We start from the raw sequence: 23,858 nt of genomic DNA on the forward strand, positions 1-23,858 counted from the left end.
TATTAAAATTTATTTATTTTTCCTCTAATGATATGTTGCGGGTTGCATTAGCACGCCTCCGCTAAAGAGCAATGCTGCTTTGCCAGTTGTACAGGCTCGTTCCCCTTAAGAAGTAAGATAAGCGTAGAATATTACAGAAATGGTAACGGACATTTTTTCGAATACATTCCAATTTAAAATAGTTTTAATCAGGTTTTATTTATTTTAGTAGGTTATTTTATGACGCTTTATCAACATCTTAGGTTATTTAGCTCTGCATGGGATGAAGGTGATAATGCCGGTGAAATGAATCCGGAGTCCAGCACCGAAAATTACCCAGCATTTGCTCATATTGGGTTGAGGGAAAACCCCGGAGAAAACCTCAACCAGGTAACTTGCCCCGACCGTGAATCGAACCCGGGTACCTGGTTTCGCGGCCAGACGCCCTAACCGTTACCCCACAGGTGTGGACGTTTTAATCAGTTTCGAGTAAATAGACATTTTATGATTATTCAAGTAAGTAACTACTAACATTAGTAAAGTCATTTTATATCTCTTACATCGTTACATCATCCGTTGCTTCATAATATGAACTGGATGCAAATAAAGTTGATTCAGAATTTTAGGAGATACAGCTGTGCATAGACGTAGCATTCCAAGAACGTATTTTCTGGCATAATTTTAGGTTTTATTTATGGACACTATTAATTGAAGAGGTTATTATGCGTATAAATTAAACATGAGCTAGAAATGATCGTAAATTACTGCCTGGAGACCTCAATTTGTGACATGGTTATTTTAGATTGCGTAAATCTCCTAGAGAAGATCATGTTAAAATATTATAAAACTTTAAAATCCACAGACCTTCTCCGTATTTAAACCAAAAGACACTCAGATAAATGACTTATTTTATTATGGGCAATTGAAGACAATTCTGATGTAGCTGCTACTGGTTAAGCACATATCATACTGACACTTATGTCAGAATATAGTTCCTGCAAGTGTCAATTTAATAATGTAAAAACTTTCTCACATTTTAACATTTTAAATAACAAATACCAAAGATAGAAAGGAGGAATATACAAAGAAAAAAAATTAAAAAATAAATAAATAAAACAATGTGCCATACATATGAATGGGAAGCCCGAACAGGTAAGAATACAATAATGAACGCGAAAATAATTAGGATTCTAAATTGTAATATTAAAGTTAAAGAATAATTTTAATTATTTTTTATAATAAAGTGGGTATAAAATGTTTATTACAGACACGTACAACAGAAAATTCCGCTTGTTGCAGATCTATAATCATATTTACTATCGGCACGATGGTGTTGATTTCCATCTGCTGCATAACCGGCCTCATCATCTATGCTAGATATTTCGACTGCGATCCTCTCACTAAAAAGGTAAGATAATAATGCCTCGAACATCACGGCTCTAAGAATGTAATACTGAGAGAGAAATTTCAATGCTTCATATTACGTACCTAATCTAAAATATGTTACGCTCTGCAAGACAAAGTTACATTATGAAATTGTTGCGAAATTGATAAAATAACACTAGCATTTATTCTGTGATATGATATGATATGATATGATATGATATGATATGATATGATATGATATGATATGATATGATATGATATGATATAAATTAGTGAAGTGATTATTTTGCAGGCAATTGAGAGAAATGACCAACTTTTACCTCATTACGTAATGGAAGTGGCTGCTACAGTACCAGGCCTTCCTGGGCTGTTTGTGTCCGGTATTTTCAGCGCAGCATTGAGGTAACTTCAAGAAAATTATTTTCTCTTTGAATTGTAAAATAATGTATTACTTGACGTAAACTAAGCCCTATTTCAAGCCTGAGTGAAGGCGAAATATCAATCATATTGCCATAACCTGAAATGGTTGAAGTTTATTATGAAATGGAATATCAGCCATTTCTGCTGAGAAAATATGTGGCCGGAGTTTGTTGGTGCTGCATCGCCTCTTTGTAGTGTCGAGTTCAAAGCTCCACATTCTTATGTTCTGTGTGGTTTTATAATTTTTACTTGAAAAATAAGAAAAACTCCTACACGTATACAACTGGTATAAAACATATAACTTTTTTTCTGTGATTTTAATATATCAATATATCATGCTTGAAGGATGGATATTATTCATTGATGGGATCATGGTTTCCACTTTAAGGTCTAATGTTAATTTTTTGATGGGAACATTATTTTAACATGCAGAGACGAAATTGACGCCGATTTCAAATCAGCCATTGCTTTTCATAAGAGTACAACATTATTTTAAGTTATGTAATGGGAGAAATATGATGGTATAAGTATAAATATACAGTTCTAGTAGGTCTATGTGACATCAGATCGAAGGCTGGGATGATATTGATTAATACGGATTAAATTTTTAAGGTAAGAATTTAATTTACACTGAATAATTTTATCGTGCAATTCGGTATATTCTGAAATATATAAATATATAAATTACAGATTTTTGGTTTTCCCGATTTTAAATTTTGTTGATAGGAGCGCTTACAATTTGGGTCACATATCCATCAAGAAAATCGTTGAAATTTTTTGTAATTTACATAAGTACAGAGGTAACATTTATTTACTTTCAGCACCATGTCGAGCAGTCTGAATTCTCTGGGTGCCACCGTTTACGAGGACCTTGTACGACCATTCATGAGGAAAGATATCAGTGATAAGAGGGTCAACAATATCATAAAATGCATCATATCCCTGATTGGCGTTATTTGTGTTCTCATTGTCTTCGTGGTAGACAAACTTGGTAATGTATTAGAGGTATGTTTAACACGATATTTCATTTTTTTTTAATTATTACTTTTCTACCTACACTTTATTTTCTTGCTATATTTATGCTTTAAATACATGGTCGTTTGAAAAATTTATAGACTGATCACAGTGATAGCATGAGAAAGTACAATAGGAATATTGTTTAAAATATGTTCCTTTGGCCATTCAATTTCCAAACTCAGAAATGGTAATGACTTCAAAGTTTATATATATATACACAGCGTGTCCTATTTATCTTGACCATCCATAATAACTTTGTACGCTAGCATCAAATGAAAAATTGTTTCATACGAAAGATATACAACTGACAGAGGGAAATAATACTGATGGAGAGGCAACCTTGTAACGTTTTTTATTAATTATATACGATTATTAACATCGTTTCTTTAAATGGCACTATGCATTTACAATTCATTATTTCAATTGAGCTCTGCATGATCTTTTAAAAAATGTATCACAGTGGGCCATGCCTACAAAGAGAACGTTAATAAATGGAACGTTTTTGGTACCTTGACGACATGATTCCTGTGCATAGTATGAAGTGATTTGACTTTAATTCGGTGTAAAAAATACGTAGTACATTGCAGATGATACTTAGGGTCACGTAACCCATTATTCCGCTGAACATAGATGACTGAGTCAGTGGTCTGTGTTAATTTGGTTTCATATGTTTACTTTCAAACCAAAGCTACGTGACGAAACATTTCTGACGAAACGTCCTAGGCCCACGTGGAGTGGATTACGCGATCCTGGTCAGGGTAAAAGTTGGTAATTTCGTGATAGTTTGTTTGACAATTTATTATAATTTTACTGAACAAGAGAAAGATAGGTTCTTTGGGTCAACGTATTAACGGACTGTTCATGCAAAAGTAACTGCACAAAACCGGTTCTTCTCTCATATATGGATCATATGAGGAGACAAAGAGGAAGGCAGAAAATAGGAAAGACTGGAGAAAGCTGAGTTTGTAGAGAAAGACCTGCCCTTGGACAGAAGACTATGAATGAATAAGTCAAAATTAAAACTATGGTGGATATTTTTATCAACTGTAATCTCACTAGACGTTTTGATTTATCTAGAGAAAATCAAAACTCGAGTGGGATTTAATTGACTATTACACGATTAGAAGAGAGTATATAAAGATAGAAGTAACGAAGTACTCCAATACAATAAAATATTAATTGACTTACGAAAATACAAGTGTCTTCAAATGTATTATTGTACCATCTCAACATTACAAATATTACGCTAGATGCATGCTAGATGGCAGTAGTGTCTTTATACAGACACTGTAATGATTACTATTCAATAAATCTTAATATTAAATAATCTCTGATACGTGACTATCCATAATATCATATAGCAGAAGCTATAACATAACCTAACTAATATACACAAGTGCTAGAAAAGTTTTAATTAACGACGATGACATAAAAAATAAACATGAATAATTTTAAAAGGAATAATTATTGAATGTACAATTTTCAAATTTGAATGTGGTTGGTGGTTCAATTGATGTTATATTGGACGTGTGCGTAATAGAATTGGAACTCGTTGATTTAGGCCTACATGGTGTATTCAACTTATTCAGGATTTCCGAATGGTGCTCTTCATTTATTTGTAAATCGGATTTCAGAAGATGCATAGGTATGATCAGTGATTTTTATTAATTATTGTTCTTGAATGCCAATGCGAGTCATATTTGAAACTGCTGTGCATCGACTGGAGTGGTTTGTAATTTTATATATATATATATATATATATATATATATATATATATATATATATTTTACGTCCAGACCAGCGCAGTTTCAAATGTTGGCAAACAAAGAAACAAATGCTAGGGACGCGATAAAATTAAACAAATGCTAGGGACGCGATAAAATTGTGCGATAAGCAGTCATGATTGGATGAAATACGTCCTTTCGTACCGTTTTATTGGTCAAAAGTAGTATGACTTAGTAACAGTGTAATAGTCAGACTAATCCGTTACAGTTTAACTGATCGCGGACATTGGTTTTACTGTAGATAGATAAATCCATAACTCTCTTATTTCCCCATTGTATTTTGTTGCCATATATTGTCTTTGGCAGTGTTTACCCGCCATATTAACTATATAATACAAATAATTTCATTTTTTTTATAAAAACAAGGGACTCAAAGATCAAAATTCTTAAATGTAACTATAATATTACCATTGCTACTACTCCTCCTATTCCTTGCTTTGGGCATATTTCAGTAAATACAACAACAATGTGTGAATAACATGAATTCTACTTTCACAGATTGCAATGAGTTTGAATGGAGTCACTAGTGGCGCTGTGGTCGGAATCTTCACTTTTGGTCTATTCTACCCAAGAGGAAATGCAAAGGCAAGCTTAATGTTATATAGTGTATATAGTGTCAATGCACACTGAAATTTAATTTATGCAATGGATTTGAAGTTGTACATATACCTGCTGAATACCAGTCACTGCTCTTAGGTTTAAAATTGTGGAAGTCTGTAATTTAGCTCATATCATATATTAAATATTTGGAAACTTGGTCGTATGTATAGTTATTTATTCTTTTATTTTCTTATTTATTTTCCTAAGTAGGCATTATTTTCACTGGGAGAAGAAAAATCTATCACGGGTCCATCGTGCACCAAAGTCTCACTAGTTAGAACTGTTACTTCTAATGATGTAAGCTGTTACTCTCTGACGAAAATTTTATAGATTATTTGCCTTTATCCTCACCATTTGTGTCAACAAATAAATACTGCTCAATCTTATCACACTGTTTTTCCCTGTCTGACTTATGAAAGGTGAATGACAGAGACACCAGGTCTTGAAGACTGAGGGTTCAGTGATTCTTTGTTTGAGCTTTGAACATTTTTTAAAATATGATTCTAGACGTCAAATGAAGTATAGGTAATTCGTTACCTCAAGAAACCATATACTTGTGTGCGCTGTAGTTCATAGTAAGAATCTTAAGTTTGGGAGTAATATATTTTTTTTTAGAAATAGGATTTTCTTTAATAATAAAAATAAGTTTAATTTTTTAAGTGTTTGTGACAAAATATTGAATTATACAATGTCTGTCTATGATATTGATATACATATTCAGTAAAAATTTCACCTCCCTAGCTAAAAAATTGTTCATTTTATAAATTCCAGTAGCGCATCGCCATAAGACTTGCATGAATTGCACTTTTGTAATTTCCGAATTACCTAAAAAGTGTTTTTGCACGCAGTCTATCACTATTTTTGTATATAGAGATTTGTCCTAACTATTCAATAGACTCTCTTCATATTCACTATCTACAAGTCAAATTAAAACCAGAATGACACTTATGAGTTTAATCATATTTTCACAGTAATTATATTTATTTCAAACATTAACTTAAAGTTTTAAATATGTTTCAAGTATTTTCTCACATAAGAGAGAGTTACAAATCAAATTCAAGTAGTGAGGTTCCCGTAAGTCAATTTTGTCGAAAAAAATTAATTCATAATAATTACGCCTGCAATATGGTCTTTCAACGATAGTTTGATCTGTTCTTATAAGGCTTAATATAGGGTAAATGTTGGTAATATCGTGATGAGTAATATTGTGATAATTATTTTTGAGAATTTTTTGCAATTTTATTGAACGAGAAAAAGATCGGTTTTTTGCGTTAACGTATTAAGAGAATGTTCGTCGACAAGTTGCTGCACAAAATCGGTCATTCCCTCTCTTTCTGAAAAATTGTAATATATTCTAAAAAATAACTATCACAATATTACTCATATCACAGTATTACGAACTTTTACCCTACGTTTAATTTGATATGGGGATCGTTATTTCCTGATAACCTGCGTTTCTACAGCTTACTTGCCTAATGTCTGAAATAATCCAAATTCGCAGCAATTACTTTGTAACTGCTGACTTATAATGAAAAAGTTCATAAGCTAGCAGACATGCAACTGTACGTAATTTGACAGAGATTGTATTTTATTCAAATAATTATTTTGAATAATGAAATCGTTAAACTTTCAGGGTGCTCTCATAGGCAGCATCGTCAGCATGCTCTTCATGGGCTGGGTGGTGTTCGGGACACAGATTGCCAGAGCCAACGGACAGCTCAAGTTGAATAAACTCAATACTTCAATAGCTGGATGTCCTGTCATCGACGCAAGTGACTTCAACTCTACTTCTAGCTTCAGCACGACTGAGCTGCCTTTGTAAGAAAACTCTGTTTCCAGTCTTCTGTCAAACTATAATAATAAGATCTCCGTTCTTGGTATAAAACATAGGAAGCTTGTTTCTGAGAAGTCACATCATCCAAGATGTGACTTAGGAAAATTTAGCGTCATATTTCACTCTTCTGAACCTTCAAAGCTTCAATATGAAAGTAAATTTTATGTTCCCAATGGTCTAGTCAAGTGGTTACAATGGTACACTGACATTAAAAGATATCGATATTGTTCAATAACTTGTTCGTGTAAGTGTCGCTTCTTTAGTTATTACTTCTATGTACAGATGGCGAAGGTAATAGTCAGTGTCGCCAATAGTAAATAAATATACCTCTAGTAAAACATTCAATATTTCATCCCCCCCCTCTAATGATTGTGAAAAAACACTAGATTTAGCGGGAAACCGCTGATAATGTCAATTATGAGAATAAGTTATACTTAATCTACATCAACATTCTCCCAAGACTGTGTCACCCTTCCCAATAATAGGGTCACCTATTGAGAACTAGCGGAACTATTTCAAACTTCGTCAACTTGTTATATCTTTGGTTCTGACTTTTCTCGAGATTAAAAAGTTCGCTTACACGATCAAGGAATTGGAAGTCAGATACCTTTGAACGTCAGGGTACTATTCGACCCGATATTCGTTTGCTAATCTTCGCCTGAGGGCGATGGATTTTTAGAATCAACAACAATAACTTATTCTAATATACAATATGAGGAAGTATAATTCGTTCATACAGAGGGTTCCAGGAAAACATTACTAGTGGTCACTTTTCCACCAAATTTCTTTTTCCCGTGGATATTTTCATTAAATTTAGTTTAAAAGAAGTGAACAGCTTTTCTTGAGGCAGTTGCGAAAGTGAAGGCGTTCTATAAAAGAAGTTACCCAGCAATTCACTTCATTAGGTTGAGGGAAAACCTCCAAAAAAAACCACAAATAGGTAACTTGTCACAACCAGGATTTGAACCCGGACCCGCTCGTTTCACGCTCAGACATGTTAAAAATAGAACATTTAATCAGATTACCCTATTCAAAAATAACAAGAAGAGCAGAATTATTTCCCTATGTTCATCTTGGAATGAGATATGATTTATTTTGAAAATTAAAATATATTATATCCTATTATTGCAATTAATGTTTTTTTATTAAAAAAATCATATCCCATTTCCAGACTAATATACTTTAACGTAAAGTAAGTAATAAATAGTATTTTTATTTTTTCCTTTAGCGATTTTAAATGTTACAAAATGTTGTTTCTATAACGTGAAATACGTATAATTATAGTTTACGATCTCTAGAACCTTCAATTGAAATGAGAGCGTAGAAATATTTCTAAATCTTTTCACTTTAGTTTGAAATAAAGTGTCTTATTGTCTGTGTTCTCTGAACAATTAATTCAATTTAGGTTTTAGACTTTTATTTTAAATTTTTCTCGATTTTGTTTAACATGAAAAAGCATTTTTCATTCTCCATTCTGTAACACAGTTTAAACACAAAAACAGAACTGTATATCGTCTGTATTTTTTTTACAAGTTTAAAAACTATGTACATGGTAATGATCTTCTATAAGCTAAATGAAGGGGTTATTTAGAGCAACACAACTAATGTGTACTGCCTGCAGGTTGCAGCGTTGCAAGTCTCATAATTCATGTATTTAAAAAAATGCACTTTTTCTGGAAAGCTATTCAAAACAAAGCAAAACGGTATTGACTTGTTTGATGCACTTTATTGAAGGAATCACCCTCCAGAATTAATGACATTAATTACGGGTCATTCTGTAGTCTACATCTTTTAAATCCATCTGTGACATCGTGCTTTAACCGATATACTTACCATAATTTGTACCGTTTAGTAGAGACATAACTTCACTTCATATTTTAATATTATTATTTTAATCTTTTTAGGACTTCTCAACAGCCAGAAGAAGCTTTCATTCTGTACAGGATATCATATGTGTACTACACTCTGCTCGGCATGATCGTGATGTTGATAGTAGGAACTATCGTTAGCCACTTTACGAATGCTCCTGATTTGGAGAAGACAAATCCCTTATTGTTTGCACCGATGGTGAGGAAGTATGTACAGATGCGAAAGGAATACTATAGCAGCAACGATCCAGCAGATCACAAGTTGTTAATGTTGGTATCCAAGGATTAAGTGAATTGTTAAATATGGGAAGATGTACTTCAGCATTTGATGCAAAATTTGGCAGGTACACTGGATCTGCAAGAGAAACGAAGGGTTAAGCAATTACTTCTTTTTCGTTCGATGAAATACGCGTGGATCTGCTTCCACGGTTTTATTTGCCTCCAGTGGAGGTCCATAACAACATGTAATGTTGGAATTTAAGTCTCCATCCATTCTTTTAACTTGTGATGGAAAGAAAAGACTTGAAGACCTGAATAATAAGATGTTCAAGTAAAGTAAATGTTGAAAGGATATATTCAGCAATGTCCTTCTGTATATAACATGTTATGGTATTTATATTGTAACAAGAGGGAACACTTTTCAGCTTGACTGTATTAGTGAACAAAGTTAACCTATCATGTATATATGGGTTTACTTTATTAATAAAGTTTTGTGTACTTTTGTTCCTTCTTTTAAAAGGTGATATGTACCCGAAAACTAGAAACCACACACGTTAGATGTGCAAATTATTTGATATAAAATGTTCTTATTTTCATTTTCAGATAATGTCAATGTCTGAATATTCGTTTTATGATTGTAACCACAGGCGTAGCTCAGAATGTAGTGTGTTAGTCTCGCTGTCAGAGTCCGCTTTCGGCACGAATTTGGATCAACTCGTTTCGCCTAATTAGCTCGTTCTGAGATTTCTCTTAACTCTACAGCAGCCGTCGACAGAAATATCATCGCGATGCATGTTGATAAGTGACGTTGCAGGGGCGGGCAAGAAATACACATCTCTCTTCCCAATCAACCCTTTGCAGGTACAGTGCACAACCAGTTATCAGTAGCGTAACATATAGCTAGTTAAGCATGGCTCTGTCCAAAGATAGGAAACATGTATTTAAAGAAGAATGAGAGGAGATGTAATTTTCGTGTGCTTATGGAAACAATAGTATACAGTATGTTTATTTTGCTCGAAAATTTCAAAGGGTTTTTATGAACACAATATTAAACATCATTATAATGTAGCCTATATCATAAAGAACATCAGAAGATCACAGATATTTATGAATATTTAAAATCCAAATTGCAGTACGAAGGGCAATAACAAAACATAGTAGATATGTACGATATGGACAGATCATCCATTACAATGACATATCTGGAAATCAAATATGAGATAAAACAGCTCCATCATCTCCCATGCTTAAAATCTCTTTCCGATATTTCTGAATCAAATTTAAATAATTAGGCTCATCTATATCTAAAAATTGAGTGTAAAATTTGTTGTTTTATGTGAAGTAGTTTTGTTTTGTGATGGTGTCCGTAATGTGGATGATTTCTTCAATATGTTCTAGTGGTGTGCTGTTGTTTTTGACCATCTGTTCTAGTATCTATAGTGTATCCTTTTTGGGTATGTTTGTGTAAAGGTATTTAACACGTGAAAGCAATATAAACTTTATATTCCGAAGTGACATAATGTTAAAATTTCTGTAATCAAGATGTACAGTATATTAGATTTTTCTTTCTGATGAACCGCAAACTGCCTTAAATAAATCCTTTCCTGCAAGAGGAACAATATCAAGTAAATATTCATGAACTGAAAGTTCCTCGGTCACTCCTCGAATAAAAATTGCTAAATGATCTGTGTCAATGTCTGTACTTTCGTCAACAGGAATAGAATAGGCTACAAATGTTTGCAATTTGCATTATAATTCACAATCAATCATTGTTGCAACATGTTTTATTCGTCTTTGAATTGTGCGTGCTGATAATGTTTTTAAAACTTCCACACTCTTCAGGGCACATTACATTAGCGACCTTATTGACAAGTTTTAACAAACTGCCCATCACTATAGGATTTGAGTGATTTCGCTATTTCCAATGCAATGACAATATAATAAATTCTCTGTTTTTCTGTTACTGTTTTTCTTTTATATTCCGCAGCAGATGTGTTCCCTGAAGTTTCGGTTTTAAGTTGCTTCAGTTGATTTGCACGAGCAGGTTCTGAATGTAGAACGCATAATATTTCTTTCCTATTTATGATAATTTATTACGAACTTTAAAGTTTTAAGATTTATAAAATGAGTGTACTTTGTAATCCACATCTTTACTAGACTATGAAGCTTCATTCAAAATATAAAACCTAAATTGTTTAATTTACAGGCAAAGATTTGTTTTACAATATTCTTATAAAATACGGACGTCTTACCTGTGACTTGCTTGTGGTCTTTGTGACAACTTTCGTAATATCGATAATGTTTTACTTGTACCTAAATACCAATCAAGATTTTTGAACACAACAGGCATTTCACATTTTCACCCACAGAGCAGCAAAAATATTGTTCCTCCCAATCATCTTGGAATTCAAAGGTTCCTTTCCGTTTTCTTCTTTTCGATGGTTTTGAAAGAACCATGTCATGTCAGAACCATGTGTACCATGCTGTACACCACTGCTTGTTTACGTTTTAACGCGTGCTGAGTGAAAGAGAGAGAGTTGAAGCAGGCCGACTTTTACTTCTTTGTCCCTGATGGTGATAGTACGCCATATCATCCGCCGGTAAGCATATTCTGACTCCTGACCTAGATCATATATTAACTGTTAAGACGTAACGACTTAAAATTTATGCTGAACAGACACGCACATGCAACCACATAGGCAGTGACAAATACTTTTTTTTTTTTTTTTTTTTTTTTTTTTACTTATCAACGATATTGGTGTTTACAGTCCTTTTATGTCCAGTCTTCATTTAAGAATGGCCTTCTTACAAGGTTATTCCAGCAAGAACTCTTTCAGGCAGAAGCCTTGGTACTACCCATTGCAGAAGATGCGATGAGCAAGAAACCTTAGCCCATGTACTGGGTTTTTGACGGAAGGGAGAATTACTGAGAATTGATAGTCATAATAAAATTAGCTCCATGATTGCCAATGAACTTCGCCGGACTGATAAGTATGAGGTGTACGAGGAAATTGGGTGCCTTTCTGCTGACGGTTCAACTGGAAGAGCAGATATAATTATTATAGACAGAAAAAAAATTGTGGACTCATTCTCGATCCCACAGTCCGTTTTGAGAACAGCGAGGAACAATCTAGAGAAGTCTGCAAAGAAAGACGGGCAATTTATCTTCCATGCTGCAGCGATTTGGGGACCAAATATAACATCAAGACATGGGACGTTATAGGAATTATGATTGGCGCTAGAGGCACATATCCCACGGGAGTCCTTAGAAGTCTTCCGAAAATTAAAAGTTCCTAACAGCACCTTGGGCATGATATCCTCCACTGCACTGAAGTCGTCGATCAACATAATTAATCATCATTTATATTCTTATAAAATGTAATTTGTCTTGTAGCCTAAATTGTTTGTTGCATTTCCAATAAATTTTTCGATGATGACCTACCTAACTAGGGTTCCTATTAAAGAAAAAATTAAATATAAATATTAATTTAGAATTGATTAGAAGGACGCTTATTAAACCCTAGTTGGGACGGCTATCAAGTATTATTATTATTATTATTATTATTATTATTATTATTATTATTATTATTATTATTTCGTGTCCTTGGAGTTTGAAGTTAAGAAAAATTGGATATCTTAAATTCCAAGATACAATATTGTATACCAAAAATATTTCTAAATTATTTTACATATACATGGTGGCCCACTTAACTCTTTCATCTCCGATAGCGCGTGAAATATTTCAGATATGCACAAACCGACAATTATAAGTTACATCGAAGGGGATATCTGATATCAGATATCCCCTTCGATGTAATTTAACTTGTAACTATCGGTTTGTGTATATCTGAAATATTTCACACGTTATCGGAGGTGAAAGAGTTAAGTGGTCCAACCTGTATATATACACACACATACATACATATATACATTACATATACATACACACGATAAATATTGGACGTTTTAATGGACAAAAATACAAAAATTCCTTATCTTGAATAATTACCCGTATAATTTACATTGCCAGTTATATCAGTGGAACTGACCTAATATTGTACTTGTGTAAAATTTCTTCCTACTCAATAGAAGACACGTGGCGGCGAGGTCACCTGGGACTGAGAGTATATCTTATCTAGGACTGTAATTCAAATATGTCACGACACGAACATACTTACAATATATTACTTATCACAGGATTCCAGCTCGGGGACAAAATATTTGTCGATGGAATAGGTACGTTTCTGGTTACTATGGGTATTGTAATGATGTAACTCAGACCATTTAATTAATTAGAATGACAGTGTTTCTCTAATATACTGTTACTGTGGATTTGAGTCTTTGTGAGAACCTAGTTTAATTAATAACTCGGTTATTATTAGTATCCACATTTCCTCCACAGCCTATTTTATGTTACGTTTATGTGGTAGATAATCAAATAAAACACTTTGATCAACAACGTATTCACTTTCTAAGACTATTTAAGGCTGCTAACGAGTCTATACAGAGTACTGAGATTGGTATTATTGATATTCAAATTTTAGGCTTAAATATGCCTCTTTACAAGCAAACATTGTTATGGGGGGCAGATAAGAAATTTAATATTTTTCTTCCACCATGTCAATAAGATCAAAACATGTGTTTATACAAATTTTGCTCACTCGAGCGCAATTACGAGGTAAGTAAAAAAAAAGTTTCCGTACCCCGTTTACAGAATGAAAACACAATTTTAATGAATAAATTTATTGGTACAGATAAAGTAACTGTTGAACTATTTTTTAAACATATTCCCAACCGAAAGAGACTTTTTCATACCATAGGATCGACAGAGAGGTGCAGACGGCTGTCACATACTAGTGCCGATCCCAGGTGGCAGACTTCTAAGACACAGGGATGCAAAAAAATAATTCCACTGTACGACAAATATCTCAATTCCCATGGGGAATATTACAAAAAATAGCTCAACATTTGCTGTATTTGTTTCAATAAATTTTAAAATAAATTGTTTTCTTTCTGTACATGGCCCCAGAGAAACTTATAGCCTATTTGACTGACCTCGTAATTGCATTCGAGTTGCCAAAATTTGTCTAAGCACTTGTTTTAACATTATTAACATCGTGGAAGAAAAAATTCCCTTTTCTTATCTGCCTCTATAAGAATGTTTGCTTGTTAGTCTATTTACCTTTACTGCCACAGACTACATAATAATGAACTATTCTTACAAACTATCAACCAAAACCGCTTCATATCTATGAATGAAATCTAAGTAGATGTGTAAGCAATTTCTTCACCGTCTGCACGTAGCACGCTGAGTTGACATGAACCAGAAATTCAACCACCATCAGAGAAACAACAGTTGGTGACCAGGTCTTAGCCAGAAACTATGTAAAAACATGTTAGTGGGGAACAGCCATTAGGCCCTTCTTGTCCCAAGAAGTTCAAGACAGCCATCACCTGGTAAAATTATAGTCACCATCTTTTGGGACTTTGATGGTATGGTGCTGGTTGAATTTCTGGAAAGTGACGCAATTGCGAAATTAGTGCAAACATGTGTAAACGCAGAAGAAATTGGGTGCACATCTGCTTAGACTTCGTTCTCTGAAAAATGTAATAATCTAAAATGTTGCAGATGCCGCAGTTCAAGAATGTTTTGCCACATCCATCTGACAGCCCGTACCTGGAGCTATATGGCTTCTGGAACTCAAGGAACACCTAAAGGGCACAAGCTTCGCGTCCGACGAAGGTGTCACGAATGCAATGCTTTGTTGGTGTCGTTAACTGGCATCTTCATTCTTCTCCGACGGTATGCAAGCTAGTGTACGTATGGCAGAAGTGCATCAACGCCGGTGGGGACTACATTAAAAAATGATGTACTCTTCGGAAAGAGAACATTTCAAAATTTCTTTTGATTTCAACATCTTCCTCTTCATCAATTAATAAACGAGTTACAACCAAGAAAGCAAAAATTGTTGATCAACCTTCCTATACAGCAGTGGTCGTCAGCACTCGTTGAAATGGGTAAAGGGTAAACGGAGCCATTCTGTGGGCCCCGTCGTGCAGCGGGAAGAAGTGGAGAGCATACCCGCTAGCAGCTACGAATTCACCATTGTGCAGTGTGTTCTCCGCAGGTAAGAGACGCTAGCCCCAGGGTGCTCTGTGCTGATGACTGCTGGTATACAGGGTTAGTTAAATTTCCAGCACCACCTTAAATAACTTTTGGAGCATGTGGTTCAGTGACAGGAAACTTGGTGTGTGGAGATAACCATATACTAAGAAATCAATAATGGTATTACCGAGTTTTTTCTACTTCTGGTTTAACCGGAAGTAACTTTAACTCTCTTACTTTAAATGGAACACGCAAAATATATATATATATATATATATATATATATATATATATATATATATATATAATTTTTTAATAATACTCATTAAGAGCTTTCCAAATAGTATTTGTACAGCAGTATCACGTGTGGATACTTTTTGAAAATCTCTTAATGAGCGTAATTAAAAATATATATATTGGGGGTCTCATTAAAAATAATTAGAATTAGAAAAAACTTGGTAATACCATTATTGAGTTCTTAGTATATGGTTATCCCCAGACATTAAGTTTCATGTCAATGAACCATATGCTTCAAAAGTTATTTAAGGTGGTGCTGGACTTTAACCAACCCTGCATAGTTGATAACGTTAGTCTAATATTGGATGCTATGAATGAAATACACAAGAAAGGATATGGGGAATACGTATTCACAATGACAAGAGAAATTCATTACCAGTCATGTGTCAGACACTATCATTTGTTTTATGTGCTATGTTACTTGTATGATATAACGATTTATCACTTACATGATTATGACACTATATTCTATTCGGTTGAAGCAAAGAGGGCGTTAGTCAGGGTAAAGAACCATTCAGTCGTGAGACATTCTCCAAATAATAGAGAAGGTGAAGTACAATGTTTATTTCCACAAATTAGTCAATCTTGTTTCGCAGTGCATTGTACCTTAGTATCTAAAACAGAGCACTGGGAAACGTTTTTGGATTAACTTTACTTATTGGTATGTATGTAGGGTACATATACTGTACTTAAGATTTATTTTTCCAGCTTTAATAGTGCATTTGCATGACAATCTCTATACAAAGACGGAAGAGTAGTAGGCCTATGCCTAGTAGTTAACTTTAGCACATAATTAGGAGTTTTTTCGAAAAACTCAAAACTATTTAGAGTTCCGTGCCGGTAATTTGTAGAGGCAACCGAATTCCTTGCCATGAGATCTGATAAAAGATTTTAGGGCAAACTTCAGAATTTCTGTCAAAATACATTGTTTCACAACTACTTAAATATTACAGATTTGTTTCCGTTGGAAAGGGACAATAACTATTATGTATGTCACCATAAGTTATGAATAATAAATGTTCTCATTTGTTAGTTTAAAATATTTGAAGTCATCTAATGCAGTACCTGTACTTGTCTGTGAAAATTCAGATAAGAATGCCAAGTAATTCAGTTATGTATTTGGTGGCCCGGAAAGGAATTCGGTTGTGTTTTATCTATAGCAGTGAAGGCAACATGAGCTGATGTCTTGCTTGAATATCTTGAGGGTAGAGATGGCACATAAACTACATCCATCACATACACCTAAGGATGAAATTGTATAATGTCATGTTGGTGATTTAGAAGGAAAAGGATGGTGAGATGAGCGGTGGTAGCACGTCCAATTCAGCGATGTGATAGGATTGTGAATTCAGAAAAGTCTCCTTAACAACTTATTTCCCAATGTTACTGAATTTGTTTTCGTGAAATGCAGAAAGCAAAACGATGTTACGGAGTTGTCATTTTTCAAAATTGTCTTGCATGACAATAGAAATAATACGTTTCCCGGATTCTTATAATTTGAAACATTGAAAATTTGAGTATAAAATGATGTGTTCCAGGTTATTTTTTCATTAATATTTAATTAATAAAAATGATGATATGGAAGTATTACAATATATTTCAAACAAATTGTAAATATAATTATTTATAATTATAGCTTTTATTGCGAATGTTCCCATTTCCAAGGGATCTCACTCTTCACCAGACTAGAGTTGTGAAAAGCACTTATACGCTGGAGAATTGGGCGTCCTCGCCCTAACTTTTTTTTTTGTTACCCATAAAACAATGAAGAAAGTTATAGACCATATAGAATTATGTCAATTTTCTTTAAAATAAATAAATAATGATAATTATAATCATCATCACTATCATCATCATCGTCGTCGTAGCTTGTCATGTAGAAAATGTTGTGCTTTGGCTGTCAAACAATTTTCAATATTTCCAAAGAATAGCATTATTATAGCAAGTGAACCGCTTCAAATACTTGAGTGTACTATAAGCAATAACACGAGCTGCTACCAGGACGTCAAGAGGAGAATAGCAATGGCAACAATGGCAATGGAAGCTTTTAATAGAAAAGGGAGCATATTCTGCGGACCTCTCAAAGAAGAACTAAGAAAGAGACCAGTGATGTGCTTTGTGTGGAGTCTGGCATCATTTGGGGGAGAAACATGGACTTACGCCGAATTAAAAGAACCGAATAGAAGCACTTGAAATATGGATATGGAGAAGAGTGGAGAGTGTGAAATGGACACACAGAATAAGAAATGGAGCTGAGTTGAAAGAGTGGTGAAAAAAGAATGATGCTGAAACTGATCAGGCAGAGACAAAGAAATAGGTTGAGTCACTGGTTGAGAAGAAAATGACTGCTGAGGGTGCACTGGAAGGAATGATAAACGGGAGAACAGTTCGGAGTTGAATGAGATATCAAATTATGGATAGTGTTAAGATATATAGATCATATGCGAAGACAAAAAAGGAAGCTAGAAAATAGGAAAGATTGGAGAATGCTGGGTTTAAAGTAAAAGATCAACCCTTGGGCAGAACACTAAAAATGAGTATTATTATAGGAGGAGGAAGAATAAAGTGCATAAGATTTGCTGATTATACGGCTTTGTTAGCAGAAGAGGAGACGATAGTAAGGGATATGTTACTGGAGCTATATTTGATAGCTGTGAGCAGCATTGGATGAAGATAAATGCAAATAAGACGAAGACCATTGCCGTCGCAAGAAAATTAAAGAAGGTAAACTTGTGTATTGTAAATGAGGCGGTAGAGCAAGTGAACAGCTACAAATACTTGGGATGAACTATAAGCAGTAACATGAGCTGCAACCAGGAAGTCAAAAAGAGGATAGAAATGGCAAAGAAAGCTCTTAATATACAGCGTATTCCGAATCTCACCGGTCCGGTGGAATCAATGACGTCACGTTGCAGCGAAATAAGGAACAAAACTGCTGGAAGGATCGATGGCTGTCATGGCGAGTGTACAAGATGTTGTCTGCGCTACGCTAGCAAAATTTTGCGAAATTTTCGTTGTCACATCTCGTTCAAAGAAAAGATAGCATAAACAATTTATTTCTCGAACCGGTACTAATAACGAGTCCGTTGACTTGTTCGCTCATAAGCCATTAACATATTGTTTTTACGTTGTGCTCATTAAAAACAATACAGCAGAACTAAAGCAGAACTCACCGCCATGACACAACAGTGCACGATGTTATTCCTTTGCTAATTCCCGCCCTATACAAGAACCAATCAGATTCACTGATGGCGGCTGATGGAGACTGCCACCACCTCTGCAAGTTGAAGGCACCGGTACGACACAGGAGGAGCATCAATGACGTCATCGGTTGAATTCGGAACACTGTGATGCCATCGGATTGCTCACCGGTGAGATTCGGAATACGCTCATAAAAAGGAGCATTTTCTGCGGACCTCTGGAAAGCGATCTAAGGAAGACTCTAGTGAAGTGCTTTGTTTGGAGTGTGGCATTGTATGGGGTAGAAATAGACATTACGACAAAGTGAAAAAAACGAATAGAAGCATTTGACATGTGAATATGGAGAAGGATGGAGCGTGTGAAATGGACAGACAGAATAGGAGATGAAGTTGTGTTGGAAAGAGTGGTCGAAGAAAGGATGATGCTGAAATTGATCAGGAAGAGGAAAAGGAATTGGTTGGGTCACTGGCTGAGAAGAAACTGCCTATTGAAGGATGTATTGGAAGGAATGCTGAACGGGAGAAGTGTTTGCGGCAGGAGAAGATATCAGATGATATACGGCATTGAGATATGGGGATCATATGCGTAGACTAAGAGGAAGGCGGAAAATAGGAAAGATTGGAGAATGCTGCATTCGCAGTTAAAGATCCTGCTCACAGACAGAACACGTATGTATGCATGTATTATAGCCACATTTTTAAATTCAATGTTAGACTCGACTATTTGACTGCGGTATTCTGATATTTGTCTGGACGAATCTGACAATAGAATCGGAAGATCGCTTGATGTCTAGATTGAATCGTGCCCGTTAATTCTCTACAAGTTTCCAAGCGACAAACTGCGTTAAGTATAGTTACAAACATTCACCATCATGATTAAGTCGATTGTTCTGTATCAGTTTCAAAATGCTTATCTCCAATGATAAATGAAAAATTATTTAATTGTACATTTAAGCATAGTTATCTGTAAGGAGATGGATGCACCAAGAGACATAATAATTCGCGCAAATATCTTTCCAGATTGTCGTTTTCTTGTAATCGTAAAGGCTTTATTTTGATTGGTTATTATATAAACAAAGTTTATTTTCTGTTTTTAAGCTTTGATCACAGAATGTTAACATAGGGAAATTAGGGAATATAATTACACTAGTCTGCGATGAAATTCCTGCCTCCAAAGTTTGAATGTTTTTAGGGTATTTTTAGCATGCTGAAATCAAATTCGAAGCCAGAAAGTTCCTATCACGTACCATTTTTTTGTTATTTTAATTTTCTTATAATATATTAGACAATTTATAGCGTAACTATTTAAAGTATAATACTTTAACAACTGTAGCTTTAGTATGTTAAGATATGAAAACCAAATATATTCAACATATTTTTAAGATGTTTATATTGAAAATCAAGGATAACAGATGTTTCTTAGCAGATAGAGGGTGTAAGCGCATAAGGAAGTTAGGATGAAATAACGTGCAACCTTGCCATTATCTTTATTTGTGGGAGTTAGAAATTTCAGCCACTCCTTGGTGAGAGACTCAGCTCAACTCGTCTAGTTCCTCTCACATTTCAATAGTCTGTGTTTCATCTGGAAACGAAACGAAATCAGTTTTTGAAGCTTTATTGTGGAGTAGAAAGTTGAGAGTTTTTAGTTCAGTAAGGAAATATTTACCATGTCGCATCGAGAATGTATAAATAATCCAGACCATTTCTGTTACATAACTTATGTAGGATATACACATTGCCTAAGCAGAGGCGTAATTTACAGATTTTGTGAAAAAGTCATACCATGCCTATTTTTGAATCAAACTTGGAGATCAAAGTAAAGCTTGGACACCACACAAAGTATATAGAGTATGCATTGAAGAACTTCATCATTGGATCAACGGCAGAAGACTGTTGCTATCTTTTGGAGTACTTATGGTTTGGAGAGAGCAGTCGAACCATAGTAATGACTGCTACTTCTGTTCGTGTGATGTGAAGGAGTACGATTCTAAAAATAAAAAGCATATCGTGTACCGGTATCCAGTTATTCGGTCAGCCATTTTACCTGTACCCCATGGGCCCGATGTACTAATCACTGTGTGACTATAAAATCTTGAATAGTTTTCATCTGAGTCTGATGTAGTGGCGAGGGAAATTGTGACGAGTGACAGTGACTATCTACCAGAGTCGGATGCTGTAGAACGGGGCTTTAAATAAGGAAAGAGACTGTTTTAAATATATACGTGAGAAATTTCCACTACTATCTGAAGCAAATTAAAAGAAAATATATTTAATGGTCCTGACTAAAGAAAACAGATGTCTGATGCAGCATTTAAAACACTGTGGATGAAAAGGGGAAAGCAGCATGGATATCTTTCTGTGAATTTTTTTAAAATTTCTTGGTAACTAGAAGGGTCCTAATTACCGAAACATTGTGGCTAACATGCTTGAAGCATACAAGGAACTTGACTGTAATATGAGTATCAAAATTCATTTTCTGTTTTCTCACCTATATTATTTCCACGAAAATCTAGGATTTTTGGGCGAAGAGCAAGGTGAATGATTTCACAAGGATCTGCAGGAGTTCGAAAGGAGATACCAGGGACGATGGAGCATCAGTATGCATCCTCATTATTGTTGGATGTTAAAGCGTAAAATATCTGAAGATAAAAATAAAAGAAAGAGGAGCAGGAGGACTTTCTCAACTAAGAAGCAAGTGGTGTAATTTTTTGTGTAATACTGTGCTAATTTATACATCCAATAGTGAAGTAAAGAAGACAAAACAAAGCGAAAACACTCTAGTGACATGTATGAACAACCATACACATAATTGCAGCAACCTGTGTCTTTTAAATATTGTTTTTGCATTTGAAATAAAAAAGTGAAATGAAAAAGTTTGTGATGAAATTCACGTAATTATACAATACATTTAAAGTGATTTTGCAAACAAACCTGACGCGATAGAAGTAAACGGATTGAAAATTCGAATTCAGCACATCGACATTATATAAAATCAGATTATTTACTTTAGGCAACAAACACAAATTTGAAATTCGCAGGCTAGTGTTATCAATACTGACTTTGACTAAATATAACATATAGAATAGATGTCCTAGAATATCATGGATAGCTGCAACAGCGCGTTAAAGCCTGGCAAGGGTCATATTTGATAAATAATTTACAAGCACATAAAGCAGATAATGCGGCCAGGAATAGAGACAACATAACATATATTGTACACCTGTTTTTAGCTTTGAGGCCGCACAATTTATTCTCCTGTATGTCCAGAGGTTAGAACTGGTTTTGGAAGATATACAGAATGATCCAGAAGGAATAGTAAATATTTTAGGTGGAAACAGTATTGACTGTTGTCAGTAAAAAGCTCATATAAACATGTATCCAATTTTAATATGTATGGAGATAAATCTGTTTGAACGTTATGCATAACAAGCATTGAAATGATATGGAGGAATGACAAATAACTAAGTACTATCCCCAGCGTACAAAGTAATAGTATGTATTAGTCACTCTTCTCAGATCGTCTGAGGGCAGTATTGATCACAATGTGTGTAGAGGGATAGTTCTTTTGGCAATAAAGATGAGCATATTCTTCCAGCATGACGGAGCCCCTGGACATGATAGTTATCAGGTGACACCTTATCTATATCGCTCATACCCCGAACGATGGATCGGCCGCGATGGATACGTACATTGACCACAAAGCACCACAGATCTTATTTCTGTCGATTTTTGTCTGTTGGGGTAGACGGAAAGTGATGTATACAAAAGTCAAATTAACGCAGGGGAAACTAGTTTCTCGAGTTGCGAATATTGTTACCCTAATACACGTTAAATAACAAGGGAAAAATGCACTGAATTGTTGAAGTGTAGGCCTACTAAAACCATGTAAATAACCAATAAATGCAATTATTAAATGAATGTTCATCTTAGCTTGTCAATTGTAACGCTTGCTATGAGTAATATTGAAACAGCTATATCTCTATACCCACTGAATGTTAAGAAATGCTCACATGAACATTTTCATTGAGAACACTATAAGTCCCTCCTGAATGACCCTGTATTTCTGGAAATTTGTCTCTTTTATCAAACTCAGTAAATTCATTTTTGTTTTCATGCGAATCTTCCAGGTCTGTGAGTAGTCTTGAATCCATATGAATATCACAGAAAATGGACAAGACATGTTACAAGATCAGCAGATGGGATGGCTGGACATCACGATATTCAGTCTCATGATGCTAGCTTCGATTCTTATAGGCATCTATTATGGCTTCTGGGGCAAGGAGAACGACACCATGGAGGAATATCTGCACGGAAGCCGAGCGATGAGTGTTTTACCTATCACCGTTTCCCTCATCGTCTCGTAGGCATTTAATACTGTAGTTCAGGGATGTCGAACAGCGCTCTCGAGCTGTGAACTGCAGAACCGTCACTCCTCCATTACCGTGCAACGGTTGAACACAGGTTGCAGGCAGTCCGGCCGAATGATAGTAAACAAAAGCAAAACTGCGGCGGCTGGTATTTGATAACTTTTATACATCTTACCAATTGATTAGGAACTCAGTTTAGATTTGCACTTGATGAACTCTGATAAAAAAAAGACTGTATCCTACATGAGGATGAATTATGATGATGATAATGATAATAGAGTTTTATCTACTGGGTCATTCCATGAATGTTGTTCGTTAGTGACGGAAATAGGTAAATCATAATAATAATGTTGTTGATATCATGTTTAAAATATAAAATTAGTGCGTATGTGTTGTAGCAGTGCAACTTCAAGTTCAGAAACGTAAGTGTTCTGATGTATAAAATTAATTACTTTTAGTGTGACTTGAAATTTGTTCACAGTTTTTGTTACAGATTCAAAAATATCTCCTCCTCGAGTTCGATCCTTTAGTGAAATGACATCCACAAGATCTTCATGAACATTAAAATCTGAGTCGACACTCCTTATGAATATACTGTAGCTAACTGCGCCGTATCTTTCCGGTCGGTACTTTCATCAAGAGCTATAGTAATAAGTGAAAGTTTTCATTCGTGCTATCAGTTGTTCCTCCAAGTTATCTCCCATTTAAGATACGCGCTCTAAACCAATATTACGAGACAAACATATAGATTTAAAATCACTGACGTATTCCGGACATATC

The 23,858-nt window shown here is 34.7% G+C and overlaps 1 protein-coding gene across 1 annotated transcript in view; it reads left to right on the plus strand.

The window, feature by feature from the left end:
* The window catches only part of LOC138711641 (sodium-coupled monocarboxylate transporter 1-like), an 89,795-nt gene that overhangs the window by 26,200 nt on the left and 39,737 nt on the right, over positions 1 to 23,858 (plus strand). The window contains exons 8-13 of the mRNA XM_069842773.1: positions 1,279 to 1,387; positions 1,658 to 1,767; positions 2,607 to 2,790; positions 5,086 to 5,172; positions 6,821 to 7,005; positions 8,926 to 9,175. Of these exons, the coding sequence (XP_069698874.1) occupies positions 1,279 to 1,387; positions 1,658 to 1,767; positions 2,607 to 2,790; positions 5,086 to 5,172; positions 6,821 to 7,005; positions 8,926 to 9,175 (925 nt within the window). The remainder of the gene's footprint in view (positions 1 to 1,278; positions 1,388 to 1,657; positions 1,768 to 2,606; positions 2,791 to 5,085; positions 5,173 to 6,820; positions 7,006 to 8,925; positions 9,176 to 23,858) is intronic.

This window comes from Periplaneta americana, chromosome 13, assembly GCF_040183065.1.
Source record: "Periplaneta americana isolate PAMFEO1 chromosome 13, P.americana_PAMFEO1_priV1, whole genome shotgun sequence".
Lineage (NCBI taxonomy): Eukaryota > Metazoa > Arthropoda > Insecta > Blattodea > Blattidae > Periplaneta > Periplaneta americana.